The sequence below is a fragment of the Eptatretus burgeri genome, chromosome 4 (genome assembly GCF_056783735.1).
Source record: "Eptatretus burgeri isolate ZD-2024b chromosome 4, Ebu_testis_v1, whole genome shotgun sequence".
NCBI classification, from domain to species: domain Eukaryota; kingdom Metazoa; phylum Chordata; class Myxini; order Myxiniformes; family Myxinidae; genus Eptatretus; species Eptatretus burgeri.
Window position 1 is genome coordinate 19717197 of NC_140964.1, and position 19726 is coordinate 19736922.

The 19726-nt window shown below is 43.2% G+C and overlaps 1 protein-coding gene across 4 annotated transcripts in view; it reads left to right on the forward strand.

Annotated features, from left to right (window-relative positions):
• The window catches only part of LOC147027591 (uncharacterized), a 30403-nt gene that overhangs the window by 7490 nt on the left and 3187 nt on the right, over positions 1-19726 (forward strand). For 3 of the 4 annotated variants that reach the window (XM_085877120.1, XM_085877121.1, XM_085877119.1), the window contains exons 2-3: positions 5320-8576; positions 13505-13594. In XM_085877120.1, coding sequence (XP_085733246.1) covers positions 5537-8576; positions 13505-13560 — 3096 coding nt within the window. In that variant the 5' untranslated portion in view covers positions 5320-5536 and the 3' untranslated portion in view covers positions 13561-13594. The remainder of the gene's footprint in view (positions 1-5319; positions 8577-13504; positions 13595-19726) is intronic. The other variant, XM_085877122.1, reaches the window with a different exon arrangement.

Sequence of the window (19726 nt, forward strand, 5' to 3'; positions counted from 1 at the left end):
TTCGAATGAAGTTTTCATCAGTTAACAGGACAATATGCATTGCAGGAAAGGTCATGAGTCGTTCTTTGGGTTGACGTCAGTTTAAAAACTCTTTTGTAAACGTGTCTCGGCCACGATGGTAGCTCGATAAAGTTAATCGCATCATTGCGCTGTATTCGCAGGCCTTCTGAAAAGTTCATCTCCTCCATGAAATAGTTTATGGGAAGAGAAAACATGTGAAAGAAGTTTCTTTATTCCAAATTGAAACTGGTAAAACATTTCATGTTTTGAGATTTTGATTTGAGACATCAAATTTGAGAAATCATTTTGTGATGGTGACCTTGTTTGACCCTCGCCCCATAAAAACCACACCACATCATAGCTCACTTTGACGGGGAGACACGAAGCTTTCAAATGATATATGAAGTGGTTGTGTGTAAGGGTAAGGGGGTATTTAAACTCACGAAATAACGCACTTTTTGAGGAATTGCCGCTCGCCTATTAATAATGGTGCCCAAACCTAAAATGATGGACAAAATTAGTTGTGCCAAAAGGCAGAGAAAGGTCATGACATTGAGCGAAAAATTGAGTTGTTAAGTTCGCAAGAGGTCAAAGTGCACTATCTGTGGGCTGCCATTACGGGATCAATGAATCAACTGCGGTAAAAGTGAGTCAAATATCCATGCAAGTGCTCCCGCTCCACAAAGCGCAAACGTCTCATTCCAGTCCCGTAATCCTCATGTTGAAAGGATGGAAAAAGCGTTCGATTGTCGGATCGAGGACCAACCATGGCAGACCATAATGCTGCAAAAAAACACTACCCACCGCAGCTCATGGAACGAATCGAGGCGAAGGGATTTATGTCAAAGCAGGTTTTTAACGCCGAAGAGACGGAATGATTTTGGAAAAGAATGCCATCTTGTATCTTCCTGTCCAAGCAAGAAAGATCTGCTCGGGATCAAGTGGCTGAGGATCGTCTTCGCCCTCTTCTATGTGGCAATGCAGCAGGCGACGTTGTCATGCTCCCAATGATCCAACAGCGATCGCAAGTTCTACATCCACATCTTTCGAAACCAGATACATTCAAAATCGCGATTCGAATGCATTTTTGTCTAAAAATGTCAATATTTGTCCGATTTTTCTCACCTTTCGCTGATACTGAAACTTAAACCATCTTAGCGACTGCAAGAAGTGAAATCAGATGGTGATTTGGTGTTGAAGATAAAGCTGTGAGGGAGTCTGAATGGATTTTATATGACAGGCCTTAATTTCACTTCAACTGCATTTTTGTTTAAAAACACAAATTTTAGTCCAATTTCCCTCCCGCTTTTTGCGACCGAGTCTCAAACCATCTTGGCGACCATGAAAAAATGAAATCAGCTCTTGAATTAGAGTTACGATAAAGCCGTGAGAGAGTACGAAAGTGCATCCCTATCCGGAGAAAACAAAATGGCGTCGATGTGATTTTTATGCCCCACCCTGAACTGGGAAGCTCCTCCCCAAATCGACGGACAGACTGACTGGAGGAGATTTTTTTATCATTGTGATTATGATACAAGCAGAAGCCCATGGTAAAAATACCACAACATAAAATAGAAGCCTTTCATTCTTGTGCTGGTTGAAAGAGCTCAGAAGTGGGGGGTTATCCTACAGTTTTCATCGAAACTTCCTGAAACTTGGCATATGTATGTAAAAATACCCTGCACAGACAGTAACCATCTCCGATTTTGAAAATTCCTCCGAGAAAAAAAGGTATGACGTCAAAATATCTCCGCTAATGGAAATCGCCTAAAAAAATTATCTCCGAAACTAGGCAAGCTTTTTTGGGGGGGAGGGGGACACAGACAGACAGAAAGACAGCATTAGCCTATTACATATAGATATAGATAGATTGAAATATGTGTTATTACCTTCGCATTCTGCGAAAGGTTATGTTTTGGTCGGCGTGTATTTATTTGTTTATTTGTTTATTTATTTATTTGTAATCTTGTGATTCGTATAACTCAAAAAGTATTAAACCGAATTGCATGAAATTTGGTGGGATGATTGGTTATTAGCCAGGAAGCATTCGATTAGATTTTGGGATCGTTCGGGTCAAAGGTCAAGGTCACAAAAAGGTCAAAATCGTCTTTTTACGATAACACGGTCAATTTTTATTCAATTTGCATGCAACTAACGCCAAAATGTTCAGAATTCAACGCCTCATCTTGTGATATGCAATATGACACAATGACGCCCATACTCTTGTTACCGGTTAGGGGTCAAAGGTCAGGGGGGTCACAACCTTGAAAAATATGCGGTTTTTGTCATAACGCGGTCAATTCTTGTCCGCTTTACATGAACCCAGCACCAAAATGTTCAGAATTTAATGTCCAATCTTGTGACACAATGACGTCATAACACATGTCACCGGTTGGGGTAAAATGTCGGGGGGGGGGGTCACGCCCTTGAAAAATATGCGGTTTTCGGCATAACTCAGTCAATTCTTATTCGATTTGCATGAAACCAACATCAAACGAGATTACCTTCTCTTGTTGAAACGTTGTATTCACCGAGCTTGCGAGTGAAGACTCGCCAAAACGACGTGAGTTGATTGTTGTTTCGTCCGTAGCCCCCAAAAGTCGGGGGGGGGGGTCATGACATTTTAGATATGTGGTTTGTGTCATAAGACCGTTCATATGAAACCAGTTCCCCGCACTCATACCAAGAACAAAAAAAGTAGTGGCGGCGAAGGTATGCGCTCTATGAGTGCCCGTTCTAGTCTCATTAAGTATCAGACAAATCAAAGCATCTTGACCAGTGCATGCAAGTTTTGATTCGATAATTTTGATATCCCAAACCTAATTACAATCTACATTTAACTGTTGTGCAAAACGTACCGAGAAACCTGAAGAGTTGGTCCGTATTGCTTACCCATCTGAGTACATGCTTCATCATGTTTCGAACCCATAAGGTTTAAATCACATATTCTGTGTTGATGTGTCTATTATCTCTGAACGTCTATGCAATTTATGTATAAGTGTGTATTATGTATAAACTCCTGTGTTAGCCTTAGGTCACTTTGAGTGGTGGGGAAGGAGGGTCAGGGATGGTTGACAGGAGGAGGGCAATGTTGCCTGAGGGGAGGAGGCCAGGGAATTGGGAGGGTGGGGAGGAGGTAGTTGTGAAGAAGAAGCCACGTTCAGTTAAAATGGTTCTTAAATAATTCAGAAGCATACATCTCAAATGATGTGAGGGCCGAGATAACTTATAGTTATTACAACAATGGACAGTAGCCAATTTCTCGCTCTAGCTCCGATAGGTGCATATATAGTTTCCGCCATCAGGTATGCCTGGTGTCCTTGTGTGTGATGGTGTGGGTTGGCAAACCAAGATTTTAAAAATCTTTCTCCCCTCCATTGCCTTCGGCTCACGGAGAAGCTCATGCAAATGTTGCACAAGAGACAGACATTCAGACACAATAGAAAAGTTTGCATGCAGTCATCCTTGGATGAGATGGATGGCACTATTTCAAGCTCATGAGTCCATAAGAAGGTGAATTAGCCATCCACAGATGGCAAGCCATGTGATTTATTTGAACAACTGATTTCCCCCATTGCCTGATAAGTAAGAGACATACTTATAATAGTAGTTGGACTTGAGGTTTGTGCTCGCCGCTGTGACGACAGAAACTTTATTTTGGGAAAAACACCCGATAATACGCGAGACAATTGTCCACAAAATAGATGGTATAAACTGGGAGAACTTTCATATTTTTTTTTCCAATTATTAAACGGTGTATCCCTCTTCCAGAACCCAGCTCCATCTCCTCTCTACTTGAAAAGCATTCTTTAATTAGAATTTTAATGCCGAGGGTGTTGTATCCTGGTTCAGCAATTCTCATTGCAAAAATTAATACAATAATTATTGTTGTTATAATTTCGTGTTCATTTTATACGTGGATGCCGGTGGCCAAGTGCAAAACCATTAAGGCCTGCATTGGATTTCAAATCTCACTGAGGTGCACTTGCACAGTCAGTCAACCTCACACCACGAGCCATTTATGTGATGAGAGTAAAAACCTATTGTGATACAAAAAACACAAAATAGGAAACGGTCAATGAAATACAGGAAAGTTGTCCAGCAATTGGTGATAATCTCAGGAAGGAGAAAACCTCCCTGAGAAACAAAACTACGATAAAGAACCAATTTCAGTGAATAATGTGAAAACACCCCTAACGTGATCCTCGAGGCAGCACCAAGCAAAGACATTTTAGACCCTGAAACAGCCTCCATCTGCCTTTGGACACCTTTGTTAGGAGATATCAACACACCTCGAGGAAACGTAGTTACACGCACACGCAAACACATCATCCTGCGTCACACGGTTGGTTAATCGTTGGTGCAGAAAGTGATGCTGGATAGTAAACGAGCACATCTCCTTTCATCATGGTCACAGCAGCATGCTCATGTACAGTACATTGGGTTTCACGCAATATACGGATCCTATTTCGGAAGAATGAAAAACCTAATTGTTGCTTTCATAATTTAGAGCAATCTGCATTTTTCTTGAGGAAAGGGGGGAGGGGGGTGATGGGGTGAGGGAGGGAAGAGATTGCCAGGGTGGTGAGTGGGGGGTCCGGCAGCCCAGAGATCTGCCATATTTTTTTTTAATGAAATTTGTATACGATTGCTTTGGCTGATCGTTCATCAATTCTTGACATTTTATCGTACAATGGGCTCGATCGACGATTAAAACACAACACGCTCGGACAATCAGTTCTTTATGTCGCAAATATTCCATTGACTCGCAGGTTTTTGTTTTTGGCAATTTAACATTTAACATGGATCAAAAGCCAGGTTAGGAGCTGGGCTCGTGTGCCTCTGGGGAGTTAACTCTGGCATGCAGTCTATAATTTTGCTAAAAAGGCCAGTGTCCAGCAGCATGTCAAACCGTTAAATATTGCCAGCTATAAGTTTGCTTGTGCCTTGCTGTAAGGTGCGCACTGCATTACGTTAATTAAAAATTCTGCCCCGAGCTTGCATCATAATATTTTACGCAAGTTAACTAATGGACATTCCATTACTTTTAGGTGTGATTCCGTTAAGATGTAGTGAAGTGTCAATGCTAGCATGTTTACAATGGCAATTTGTGCGCTCTGCACGTGCAGCGACAAATTGCATTCACTGTCACGTAAAGCATTTGTGCATGTTCCCAAAGTGAGTCGCCATTTTGAGAGCATTAATTCTCTGTGACGTCCGTAGTGATGGCCGTGCTAAGCTGTGCAATTGGTAAAATATAGTGCAGGGTGTAACTGCAACATCCTTTTCTTATTATTATTATTTTTTCTTTTCCTGCAGGTCTTCTTTGATGGTCGGAAGAGTGCATGCGGATGCTGTGCTTTGTTGTTGTACCAGTTCACCAAAGGCCTTTCATGTAGGGTTGCGACTATTCCCCGGGTCCAGTCGCACACGTTGTGCAGTCAGTCTCTGGGAAAAAAACTAGAAGTATTAACAAGTCTTTTAAACTTCAGGCTGATGATCTCCGAGTGATTGCATCAAATTGTTTCATCTCAACATGAATGAAGCAGCACCGACTTCAGTAAAAGATGGCGACTACCTCGGCTGCCAGCAATGCCTCGACACGACGCAACGTAACATTGTTACAGAAATTATGGACGACGACTTTGAATCGGACAATGAGCAGGCCTTTAAAATGGCTGCCGCCTTTGTTGGATCAAAGAAGCTTGCGCTTTCTGACGAGCAAAATGCTTCTGTTGAATCAAAACGACAAGCAGCGATAGACAAGCAGCAATGGTGGGACACTGAAGATGCGGTGTTTACTTCACACCAATTAATGAACCAGGCTGTTGCATGCAAGAGTGTCGTTGATTCTGTAGGAGGTGTCAAAAGCAACCATTGTGACGTGGAGGTTCGGCCTTTCTTAAGCCAAAACATGACAATCATCGAGGACAAAAAGACAGAGAAGTTTTCCGACAAAGCCGAAGGTGTAAAAAGTCGTTTGCGATTGAAGCAGAATATCCAGAAAAAAAGACCTGGAGATGGAGATGCATCAAATGACAGAGTCATAAAGCAGCCCTTGCTCGAAGTCGTGGTGGAAAATGCTGAAGAACCTCAGCCATCTCTCAACCGTGCTTTCAAGTGTAAGGTGTGCAGTCGTACATTTCGGAAAATGTGGTACTTGAAATCTCACATGCGTCAACACAAAGAGACCAGGAACTTTGCTTGCAATTTGTGCAAGCGTAGTTTCAAAGAGTCATGGAACCTCGCAAATCACATGAGAGTCCATGAGAATAAGATAACCCCAATGATTTCAAAGACTCAGCTGAAGGCGAGTGATGTTCCTGCCACGGTTAATGATGGCCTGCTTTTTTCAATGGTGTCGGAGCCGGCTATTCCCTACCCTCTTTGTACTCAGTGTGGATTTTTCTTTGTGGACAATTACCACCTGGAACAACACTCAAAAATCCATAAAGTGGTCAAAGATACACCTGTGAACAGTCGCATCGATGAGGTGGCCCAGAATATACCTGTGCGCAGTGAACCAGAAAAAGTAAACGTATCTCAGAGGATGTTCTTGGAATCTCTGAACCTTATGCCTCGCTCCCAAATTGTACAAACACCTTCAAATAATGGAAAAGTCTCTTCTCTTGACTCCACGCTCAGTACCAGAGTAAAAAAGTCAAAATATCGAGGCAAGACTTCTCCTCACTCAGAGAAGACTGAGAAGTGCAAAGCACAAGAGTTTGAGCAAAAATGTTCACAATTCTGTCAAAGTCACATCTGCACAAGAAGCGGTCGTACGTGTCATGCTGTTTTACCAAGCAAGAAGGAGGATAACGTGATCAAACAAAAGAGTGGAAAGAACGTGCACACCAAGAGGACAGAAACAAAGCATTGTACAGGCAACACGGATGGTTTGAGGAAACGTTCCGAAGTGGACGAGAAGAGCCGTGGAAAGATATTTGCCGATAATAGATCGGATGTTGCAAAGACCGCTGAAGTTGCAAAGCCAACAACTCGTTCCTGTGGAAGTTCAATCGAGGGCAAAGTCAGGGTTTGCAACGATGGCAACCCAAAATTAGAAACTTGTCTTCAACCACCATGGAGTCTACAAAGAGAAAATGTGGTGCCGGTCTCTGTCTGTGCACAAGAGAAGAAACTTGATGCCAAGACGGTGACGTCGCTGGATTTTCCTGAAAACACGTACTCCTCGAATTCAAGACAGGCTCGTCACCATACTTTGGGGAGAGCTGATGGAATTCCCTCAACAAACCTTGGATATTTTGATCAAGACCATGCAGTCATTATCTCTCGGACCTCAGAGCACCAAGCAGTACGTAAGGTCTACCCTGGGATAGTCAGTCGAGGAAACGGTGCTTTTTCAGGCAACATCGTTGCACAGGAGCTTGCCATGAGGCAGTTCAAGAAGATAGGAACAAAAGAGGCAATGGTAAATCCCCAAAAGCAAGCAGATGTGCAAAGCAGTTTCCCAGTTCATAGAGAATTGTTTGACACTTCCTCGTGTGCTTATGCTGCTGGCCATTCAGGAATTGTGTCACACAATCAACGATGTCGTGCAGCTGACATCATGCCATTGTCACAAAATGTGTGGAAGAAAAAGTACACATTGGGATCGCAGGCTAACTCTAAAATGGGTGTCGATGAGCAAACGGAACCACTTGACCTTTCTCTGCCATCGAAGAGGGGCAACGCCACTTACTCAAATGACCAGGAAGTCAGATTGCGAGAGTTCCAGCCACTTCTAAAGTCATTACCATCGGCAACACACCGTCGGACCCCACGTGGGATGACATTGAATGAAAGGAACTGTCCAGATTTGTCACTGTTCATCAGGCAAGGATGTATTGTCGACGACACTGAATTTTGGGGAATCCTCGCAGCAAAAGACGGCGTGCAAAAAACAACAACTATCTGTTCAGGTCACCCACCCTTTGAAGAAGCTGCGGTGGCTAGACCAGGGACAGATCAGGTTCAGTCCATTAAGGAATGCAAATATTTTGGAGATGGTCAAATCAACTTGACATCCGTGATGTGTGCTGGAAGCATGTCACCGGCGGATAATCTGGTACAGCAAATTGATTTTCAGCAGGCCCTGGAGGCAGATATGATTGAGTTCAAGGATACAGATTTCCTCTCCGGAAGTTGTGGAATATCTGCCACGTGTAGTCCCTTGTCCGACACGAGAAAAGAACAAGAGACATTTCCACAAAATGTAAAAGAGCAAATGCCATTAAGGGTAGTGGATGATAAGCATGAAGAAGAAACCTCGACAAAAGCTACAGCAGAGTTTTGGGAGAAGCTGGGAATCGATTTTGTGAACTTTGAAGCCTTCCAGGACTCCTTACCGACATCTATAGACTCAGGATTGGACAAAAATATTGATCCATGTGGTGCCCAGGCATCTGATGGTGAAGCCAACTCACTGACTCCAGAGTTCAGCTTCGATTTTCTCGATGGTTTTGCTCCTTCAAACCCAGATGAAGGGCATGACCAGGTTGAAACCAGCAATCGTGTTTTCCCAGGGCATCGGTTTGGTGCCAAAGACGGTGCCAACATTCCTGCAGGTTCAGCAGGTGAAGTTAAATGTTTTGATTTCCGTATTGTCTGATGGGTGTTCATGAGTGTTTGTTTGATTTTTGTCTTTGCTGCACATTTTCCTCATTTCATTTTTCTCTGATTATTCCCTACTTTCTACATTGGGTTTAACTGCCAATAATCCACAGCTGAGATTAATGTGGAATGAAGTGCTAGTTTTGCTGGTGAAGGCTAATGTCGATCTGTGTCAGCGGACAGGTAGAACAACGGCTGAAATCAACGTGACTTTGATCGAGGTATGCTAACTACCTTGGAAAGCAAGGATAACCCAGTCCATCAGATCTACGCCCCTGGCGTGGTGGGTAAGACGATCTGCCCGTAGCAGTGTGGGACACAGTACTCCCATTTATTGCTGAACCAGCGGCGCAAAGTTCACAATGATTCAGCAGTTAACCACGCACGGTCAGGCCAACCCAGGTCGGGAGTCTGAGGTTGCCGGCGGAATATCCGTCGCCGACCTCAACAGACTCCTCTGAGAGGGCCATGCTGGGTGCAGTGTGCTGTATGTACCGTGGAGAGATTCTGAGGAGTTGGACCCGTGTTGACGGGGAACCTTCTTCAAGGACCTAGCGAGAGTACTGCGTGCCCCATAGGAGGGACCCTTCCCCACGAGACCGGCTGAACCATTGGACACTCATAAAATCGGGAGAACCTCTAATGGGAGGTGGGTTGCGACTCGAGACACCACGTGACACGCTCAATTTCAGTCAGTCTAAAATCAGTGTGAGCACTACGGGTATGTCGAGAAGGCATTGGGCAATTTCAAAACCCTGTCGTTTTTTTTTTTTTTTTTTTTTTTTTAATGTTCCACGTCAAGGCTCGTATAAGAGCGAACATACAGGACGTATTACAAGGGGAGCAGGAGACAAGAGAGATGGGAAAGTGAAGCACAAAACAGTGGGGAATAAACACATGAGGAGATCTGTGGAAGGGAGAGGGGTGGGGCGGGGTACACAGGGTGAACAAGATGGACACGACATGGACTTTCAGGAAGGAAAGCAGGGAATACGAAGGAGGTGGGTTTAGGTGGATTAACGGGGGTTGAAAAGATCATGGTTTTGGATGGGAGAAGATCAGAGATGGTGGTGAACAGCTATTGTGAAGCCTTGAAGGGAAGAGTGGGATTGAAGAGAGTGTGGGAGTTTGTTCCAAAGGCGGGAACAAAGAGGAATGAAAGAGTGAAGGTGAGCAGTGATTCTTGATTCTGGTAGTTTAACCAGAACGGGGTTGCTGGTGGACCTTGAGTCCCCTGCAGAGTTAAGGGTGGGACAGACAGCAGACAGAGCAAGGGGGGGGGCGAGGCTGGAGAGGAGACGGGAGAAGACAAAGACCACCGACCTGCCTGTGGTGAGAGAGTGAGAGGCCCAAAGACTCAGCCTCACTGCGGGAGATACCAATGATCCGAAATGCCTTTGTTTCCACAGCGTGAAGCCGAGAAAGGTGAGAGGCAGGAGCACCAGGCCAGAGGGGAGAGCAGTACTCCATCAGGCTGTGGATGAAAGCTTTTGTATGTGGTCAGGAGCTCAGGTGTGCCAAGGAAGGACTTTGCACGATGGAGGATTCCCAATTGGTGACTGGCTTTGGAGGCCAGTTTGGAGATGTGGCTTTCCCAGGAAGGATCATGACATTGTGAGGCCCAAAGTTTGAATGAAAGGATTTCTTCAAGAGGATTGTTGAGAGTGGAAATGGGGGGGGGGTCTCCAGACGGTCCTTCCGGAGAGACAAAGTGAGAGTGTGAGAATTGTCAGGATTGAAAGACATGTTCCACTTGTTGGATCAGCTTGTGATTTTATCCAGATTTGCAGTGAGCAAAGAAGCTGCTGCTTGCCGGTCTGAGGGATGACCGATAGTACGGCAGAGGGTGGAGTCATCAGCAAAGAGATATAGAGGATTTTCCAGAGACTCGGAGAGATCATTGATAAAAAGCAGAAAAGGAACAGGACCCAGAACGCTACCTTGAGGAACTCCAGCCTGGACACGAAGAGGGGATGAGAGAACTCCATTTAGAGCCACACGTTGACTGCGACAGGAGAGGAAGTCTGCGAGCCATGAGTGGAGATGGCCTTGTATACCATCGGAAGAGAGTTTGGTGAGCAGGGCAGGGTGCCAGACCGTGTGAAAAGCACGCGATATGTCTCGGGAGATGGCTCTGATTTCATGTCTGGCATTGAGGACCTCCATCCATTGTTGGGAGAGCAAGAGCAACAAGTCCAGGGAAGAGTGACCTGGTCTGAAACCAAATTGATGATCGGAAATGAAGCCATTGGAGAAGAGGAAGGATTTAATGTCTAAACGACGATGGATTCCATAACCTTGCTGATGATTGGGAGAAGGCTGATTGGTCTGTAGTTGCAGGGATCTGTTTTTGCACCTTTTTTATGCAGGGCAGTAATGTTTGCTGATTTCCAAGTTTAGCAGGACTTGGACAAAATATTACAGCATTTTCCATCAAATTGACCAATCAAATTTTCCGCTTGCAGACTCTGCCCAGGTCTTCTTCTTTCTCTCTCTCTCTCATGACTGTGCGGGGTAAGGTGTTCCATGAACTCTCGAGCTTTGTAATGTTTGGATCTATTTTGGAAAGTTAGTGCAAATTAATATAAATTATCAAAACTACTTTCTCCTCTGCATTACCGTTTCACCCATTTGTATACGAAGTGGATGCATTTAAATCATCAATTATTCTCAGCAATCGAGCAATACACGCCATCGATGTTGGGATATGGAATAACCAATGTAGTTAATAAGTGGCTTCAACCATCAATCGATTACCAACTCCAATTGATAGAAAATGTATTTGCGGATCTGAACAACTGCATTGAGTCTTCGTTTGCATCTTTCTACTTATGCAAGTGAACCAGGAAAGTAAGAAAAGGAAATATCAAGCAGAGAACAAGCAAAGATTGGACTCGTAGTCAGCAGGTGTATACAGGTAGACACACAAGGCAGATGCCAGCAACCAGAGAAAAGAAACACTGGATGGGCATCGAGATGGAGTTTTACAGATCGGGATGGGGTGGGGGGGGGCTGGGGGAATGTGGACAAAGGAATGCATGTGGAAATCTTGGAAAGAAGTGGATTATTGGATGATGATGCACGGCCTTCGGGTCCTTCAGAAGGGTGAATGGCAAAGAAATCATGAGAGTTGACGATCAATCTTGCAATGTGAAATGATTGAACACTTTTCATTATTTGCATTCAAACATGTTTCATCGTACCCAGCGGCTTATTTTGTAATCTTATTACAATGTAATTTATCACAACAATAGAAAACATGCCACTTAAGAGTATAACGAATGCGATTATCCGAGTTGTGGTTTTTTATTCTTCGAAATTTGGTTTTTAAATTGTTATGTTCAGCATTTGCTTTGTTAAAGCGATATTCCGAAATGGGGGGGGGGCGGGGTAGGGGTTGGGGGTTGTAAATCAACTTGGTGCGAGTCCAACAAGGGAGAGGGGTAATTGAAACAACTTTGGGAGAGGCATTAAGGTGTTGTGGAGAGGGGTGCATTGGTGTAGTTTGGCATCGGGCTGTGCCCGTGGGCTACCTCTGTTTTTAACTGTTGTGTGGGTGGTCTGACCGTCGTGGCCTAGGGTCCTAACCCAGCACATGTGCCAGTGGCACACCGTAAGAGAGATTGATAGCCTCTCGGCCGCTCTCGCCCAGTGTAATTGTGAAATATGACTTGCATTAGTGCATTGTTGTTGATAAATGAAACTTATTTTCTCTCCGTCACCCATTATTCGTGGCTGAAATTTCATGACCCTCCGTATGAGATAAATCACAGCTTGGCCAGATGAATATCGCTGGTAATGGGAATGGGCAGCCAGGATAGGGGCGATGGCAGTTAATGGGGCTAAGTGTTGGGCAAGTTCAGGGCAATCCATAGCAAATCGGATTGGTGGAGGGTTACGTCGTGGCGGGGGCAGCCTCGATGGAAGTCGCTGGTGGTTTGAATGACTAACGGTATGCATGCGTATGGTGCAAATGAAATTGAAATCCTGTTTTCTGTCCTGTACTGTTTTTTTGGTGTGGGTGATGAGGCTGCAAAGAAAAGGCTGTTTGGGAAATCAAATTCACGATGTTGGAATTGCTTTCACTGAATCGGGCACAGGGCGTTTGCACAATGGATGAAAAGGACAGAGCCGAGGAGATGCTTGGTCGGGAGGGGAAGAACCGTAGGGTGTGAGTCATGAATGTCGAGGGTGCAGAACACGGAGGGATGGGATGGGGAAAGAGGAGATGCAGTGAAGAAGATAAAAATGCTGACATTTGGGTTAAATGTATAGGAGAGAGATCTCTACAGACCAGTACTGTAAACCGCCACCCAAAAGGGGGCACTGGTCATGAGCAGGCCCATCGCCAGGATTTTCAAGAGGAGGGTGTGAATCTAAAAGTGGAAACTGTTGAAGATCCATGACCTGTACGTACCCTAAATGTGGACGTACCCATCCCCGCATGGAATATTATTTGATTCTGGACTTCATTCCCCACTCTCTGAACAATTTTTGAAGCTTGTTTGGGTTTGATTACTCAAGAAAAGTGAAATTTTAGTTGAAGTTCTTTTATTTTAGAAAAAGGAATTTTAAAAGTTGTATTCCTTTTAAAAAAGGAATACAATTTTCACCAGCAAAATGGAGTTGTGGCCGCACCGAACGAACGAACCCCCCCTCCCCCCCAACCCCCAACCCTTGCGACGGGGATGATTAAGGTATGAAAAAGATCGGTGTCGGCGCGGGAGAACAGTTCCAAAATTAATGCTTGCATCAACAAAATATCACAGAATTGCTTGAACCTAAATTTTGAAAGGAGATAAAAGGTGTAATATTCAAAAGACTTGAACATACAACGGCATTGTTTGTCAATGAGTTTGGCTGTCCATTATATTGAGTGGCGTTTGTGCAGTTAAGACCCACAGGTGGAGAACAGCACTTGGAGAAAGCCACAGGTGGAGAAATTGAAGAGAGCTGGAATGGTGAACGTAAAAGCGAGAGGGTAGGTGTGGAATTGTGATTTGTGTGCGATTGTGCTTGCTGAATCACATGGGGGTAAACAAAATATGCTCGAGCGATCAAGCCAAGTACCGTATGGATAGATGGTCCGACCTGTTTGGTGATTATTAATTCTGAAGGTTTTTCCCAATTTGAATCGGAATGTGCAAATAAATTACGGCTCGTCGTAACGTTACTTTAAGTCTGGTGAGAATGAAGACGAAGCACTGAAAATAAACGTCTTTTGAGACAAAAGCAAGATAATTTCACAGGCAATGAAAACAGTGAGAAATCCTTGTGAATAACACTTTGCACCCACACTCATAATGAATGTTCAAGAGTAATTGTGGTGTGTAACAAAAAAAAAATATATTTTTTTTTTCAAAGGCTCTTCTGTAGAAACAGTTGCATGGACTCTGCCTATTCGGCATGGACTTAGCAGAGCTACATCTCCATGGGATTGTGCTGCAGCCAATACCAGCATGATAATTTAATTCTCAATTTGATAGAAGCCTGGTGTTGGCTTAGTGGTTAGGGTGGTGGCTTGGGATCCCAGGGTCCTGAGTTCAAGCCCCGTTGGCTGCTGAATTAACACCAGGGGGTCGACTCAGCCTGTCATCCTTCTGAGGTCGGCGAAATGAGTGCCAGTGTACTGGTCCCGGTGTATGCCCCGGTTGGAATAGGTGTACCATATCCCTGTGTGTCGTAAGAGGCGACCAGGGTTGGCGTCAGGAAGGGCATCCGGCCATAAAACATTGCCTCAAGAAAAAGCCAAACCCCTGCACAGCAGGGAAAAATGGCTGTAAAAACGGTCAAATATATATATATATATATATATATATATATATATATATATATATATATATATATATATATATATATTTGATGGAGCAGTCCACCCCGAAGAGGGTGGGCTTGTTGGTCCTCGCCTTTTGAGGGAGGCCATTTTTATGCAAAAAAAAAGGTATGAAACGAGCCGGGAGGCGACAATGGTTCGCGGCCATTATTGAACAATGCCACGATAGGTACAATTGAGTTAGTGGAAGCTTTTGAGGAAGCCCTACCGTAAAAACCTATCTCTTCAGTCAAAATTGACCAAATCAAATCGGATTTTTTTTATGTGTTGTACTTATGGACATGGCGCACAACTTCTAGGAAATGAAATTGCGAGAAAAAAAAAATCGAGAAAAAATATAAATAAATAAAGAGTTCAAGGGGGCGTGGGACGCCCCTCATACAAAAAGACACAACTAGACCATGATATCTAGCTCGTGTCCAAGTTTCATCAAGATCGCATCAAACGTCACGGAGCTATGCTCTGGAGAGTCACAAACAGACAGACACACGGACACAACGAAAATAGTGGTCACTGCTGGCGCCCGCTAACCAAAAATCAAAACATTAAAACAGCTTCGGATGCGTACCTTGACTCCATGGCCAAAGTACACAGTCCAACAAGACTGTCCCATGAGCATACACATGCTGAAGTACATGGTCATTTAAACACACACATCGTCACCCTGAAGGGCCAGAATGCATGGTCATACAGTTGGACCACCCAACCGGAGTAGGTCCCCATGACAGCAAGGAGCAGAAATGCCTACCTGGAGGGAACTGGTTAAACCCTACAAGTCATTAAGTCGCGATGAGATCCCATCACTGCAGTGGGTACCAGGAAGCAAGTGCCACACCAGCAATTGCTGCATGGATTCCTGACCAACAGGAAATCCCTGCCACACATCAACCTGTCTATGGTACACAAAACAGTTCTGGGGGTCGCCAAAAACAATTTAAACGAGAAGGGCACTCGGTAGAGTGCATACCTCCGCCATGCAATGCCTTATCCACAAGAACATATCCGGCCCAATACGTTTTTGAAATATCATGCTGAATATAGTTTTTAGCCCCATCTCTTAATACTGAAGAATCACTTAAAGAAATGAAATAACTCTCGTATCCAAATCTGTATTCAGATTTTCACCAAAATCGAATCAATTCATCCTTGCGATACACACACCCAACCTGTCCACCAAGTTTCGTCCGAATCCGTCCACAACTTTTTGAGACATCGTTCTGTATATCATTTTTTGGCCCGATCTCTCAATGGTGAAGAATCACCTAAATAATTCTAGTTGTCAGATCCGGAACCAGATCTTCACCAAAATATAATCACATCGTCCTTGTCTAACAACCAACCTGTCCACAAAATTTCATCCGGATCTGTCCACAATTTTTTGAGATGTCCTGCACACAAACAACGAAGAAGACGACGTCGTGCAGAGCACGATACTTGCAAAATCCATCAAACAAATTTGACCTCGAAAATAATTGGCTCGTTGAATTCAGTGACGTGAAATATAAATCCTCTTCAAATTTCAAGTGAATCGGATGAAAATTGAGGATTTTAGAAATACCACCTTGGTTGTTGACTTTGGGCCTATGTTGACCATTTGGTCTGTGGTGACCTAAAAAATAATTGGCAGGTTGAATTAATTGACATGAAATGTAAATCCTCTTCAAATTTCAAGTCAATCGGATGAAAATTGAGGGATTTAGAAATCCCACCTTCGTTGTTGACCTTGGGCCGATGTTGACATTTTGACCTCAAACAATTAAATAGGCTTCTTCCTCATGACAAACTCCACCATGTGGTGAAGTTTTGTGAAGATCGGTTTGAAATTGTGACCTGCAGGCGACAGACAGACAGACAGAATAACAAAGTCGACGAAGAAGAAGAAGAAAAAAATTAGAGATAAAAAAAAGGAAAATAAAGGTACTTTAAACACCGACCGACAGCGAACCGAAAGCTCAACTGACGTCTCCCTCTCTCCCACTGACGTCTTCTTCTCTCCCACCGGATGTAACAACTTCCTTCCTCTTGATGGACCCCTAAATATTTTTGGAAATGTGGCAAATTTGGCCAGGAGTATTTTCTAGTCAGGTAGAACAAAATAATCAACATGCCCCAAGAATATTCAAATTTTGAATTTTTCCCTTATGATTTTGGACCACCCTAATATACATATATATATATATATATATATATATATATATATATATATATATATATATATATATATATGACGTTTTTACAGCCATTTTTCCCTGCTGTGCAGGGGTTTGGCTTTTTCTTGAGGCAATGTTTTATGGCCGGATGTCCTTCCTGACGCCAACCCTGGTCGCCTCTTACGACACACAGGGATATGGTACACCTATTCTAACCGGGGCAACCCCGGGACCAGTACACTGGTACTCACTTCGCCGACCTCAGATGGATGACACAGGCTGAGTCAACCCCCTGGTGTTAATTCATCAGCCAACGGGGCTTGAACTCAGGACCCTGGGATCCCAAGCCGCCACCCTAACCACTAAGCCAACACCAGGCTTATATATATATATATATATATATATATATATATATATATATATATATATATATATATATATATATATATATATATATATATATATATATATATATATATATATATATATATATATATATATATATATCCCTGTGTTGTAAGAGGTGACCAAGGTTGCATCAGGAAGGGCATCCGGCGTAAAACATGTGCCAAATCATTATGTGGATCATAACAGATGATCCGCTGTGGCGACCCCTAAAGGGAGCAGCCAAAACAAGAAGAAGAAGAAAAAAAATATATATATATATATATATATATATATATATATATATATATATATATATATATATACACACACGAGCGATACCCGTGCACATGCACGGGATAGCAGTACAACATAGCTGGTAGCAGACGACAGACTGTACACGGGGAATGACAAAAATACGCATTGTGCAAAATGCAAGTGGTACTATGGAACGCCAAGACTTCCCAAACATTGTCGGCATGTCCGCCAAGTGCCACAGCAATTTCATAGGGATCGTGTGACGGCGAGCAGAGTTTTTAGTGTGCAAGCTTGGTATTATAATTGAGATATTACACACGCACACATGCACACACATTGGATTATTACAATTATATTCATATTTAAGGGTGAATTCATCAAATTTTCAGTGATAACAGTCATATGTGTTTATTATTGTAAATTAAGTCTTTATAGATGTGCATGAAACAAATTACTCGAGTAATTAACAAGAACCGTCATTTTATGGTGTCAGTCAATACTTTGTGTGTCTACCCTTTTCCATTTTGAGTGCAATCACTCATTTACCCATGCGTCCTGAATTTGACCGAAGCACTCTTCTGGGAATATTGTTCCAAATATCCTGCAGTACATTCCACAGTTCTGTAAGGGTGATTGCATTTATTTGTTGTAGTTGTTGTTCTTTGTTTCCATGTAAACCCACATTGCCTTGAAAGGGCGTATGTCCAGACTCTTGGGTGGCCATTCCAACACCGAGCACACCCAGCTGTAACCTTCTTCTCGAAATACTGTTTTATTACATTGGAAGTGTATTTTGGATCATTATCTTGGTGGAAAATTAATCTTCTTCCAATTAAACAATTTCCACGAGTGACTGCATGGTGCTGCAGTATCTGCTTGTACCTTCTATTTTGTGATTGTCCCATTGATTTTTAAAAGTTTTCCTCAACCAAAAGCTGAGATACAACCCAAGACGCTCACAGAGCATCCTCTGTGTTAACAATCTTGGCGTTGCCTTGCTGTCTTCAATCACCAAGTAAATGGAAGAATGATGTGTTGCCCCGACGAGCCCAAAAAAGGGCTAATCTCGTCGGAAGCTTCGCGCTTCATCTGCTTGGTGACAGCATTTGATCTTGGCATCCTTGCACTGCAAGAAGCCTTTCTGGGGCTGCAGTTGTGATGTATCTTCAGGACGTTCATCCAGATAGGAGAACATAATTAATTAATTCATTAATTATATCTGTATGCACATGCATACGTAATTATATATTCCTAGCCACTTGGGTTTAATTGATCAGGTGAGAGCTAATTGGTTATTCCCTGCATTCACAGGTGAGAAATGTAAGTGGGTCCTTGTTTTTCACATTTATGAAATATAATATATTTTATATTTTCCCTTCTCACTGGCAAGACAGCCTCAAGGCATGTGCTCAAGCATCTGAGCTGCTTCGCCTGGATTTGAATCTTGGCCAAGGTATAAACCGTCATCCAGGTGTCTCACAGGCAGAGCGACACATCGACGTGTGCACCGTCCCTCAGATGGATGCGAAACTGTTTATTTTATAGGAAGCCATTAGAACAGGGGAAAATTAAATGGCAGTTGGTCGTTATACGGGTGTGAATCGTTCAGAATTGTTGAAATACACAAACTAACAATGAACAGTTTATGCATTGATGAAAAAGCTTCATTAACAGTCTGTATAATGAGACTGTTTCCAGGAAATAAATTTACTCCAAAGTGAAATGAGTTTTGTTTCACAAATAAAATAAAACAGGAAAGCATCTGAAAATGCAAAGCCCGTCCGCTTTGTATTCGGACTTCTGCTTCTTCAGCATGCTGAACTGTTCATCGCTTGACCATATTATTAATTTGTCTTCTCCGTATTCACTCGATTAAGCTTGGTTGTTGAAAATTTGATGACAAAAGCTCAAATGGTAAAAAAAGTTAAGGCTCAGACAGAGAGACACACACACACACACACGTACAGACACACAGAAGTGATTGCAAAACCCTATCTCCCGCTGAACGGGGGGCAGGCTAATAAAAAGGAGACTTTCATCGGAACATCATGTTCTGAAGTGATAGACTTGACCCTTCCTGGTCTATGACGGCTGTTTGAGCCTTTTAAATTTTGTAAATTGTAAACTTCCAATGGGATGTCAGATCAAACCTGCACCGATCCTGTATAAATGCATTGTTTATACGAATGCACCCAAAAATTATTTTCAGGTGACTCCAACTGAAATTGACCAAACTGCAGATTTTTTTTGCCACATTGATTCTCCGTTTAAACTCGTTTTGTCGTTTGGACGCAATTGACAAAAAAGTTGCTCTGGTTGTGAACACCTTTTGGAGGCATTTGATTCACGGAGGACACGGCGATTAAAAAGCAGGCAAACCACCGTAACCACCCTGGATGAAAAGTTGAGACTGACATTGCGCTATCTGTTGCCTGTTGGCAAGCCGTACGGCTTCGAGGAAAGCCGGTGAAGCTCAGATGCCACGTTT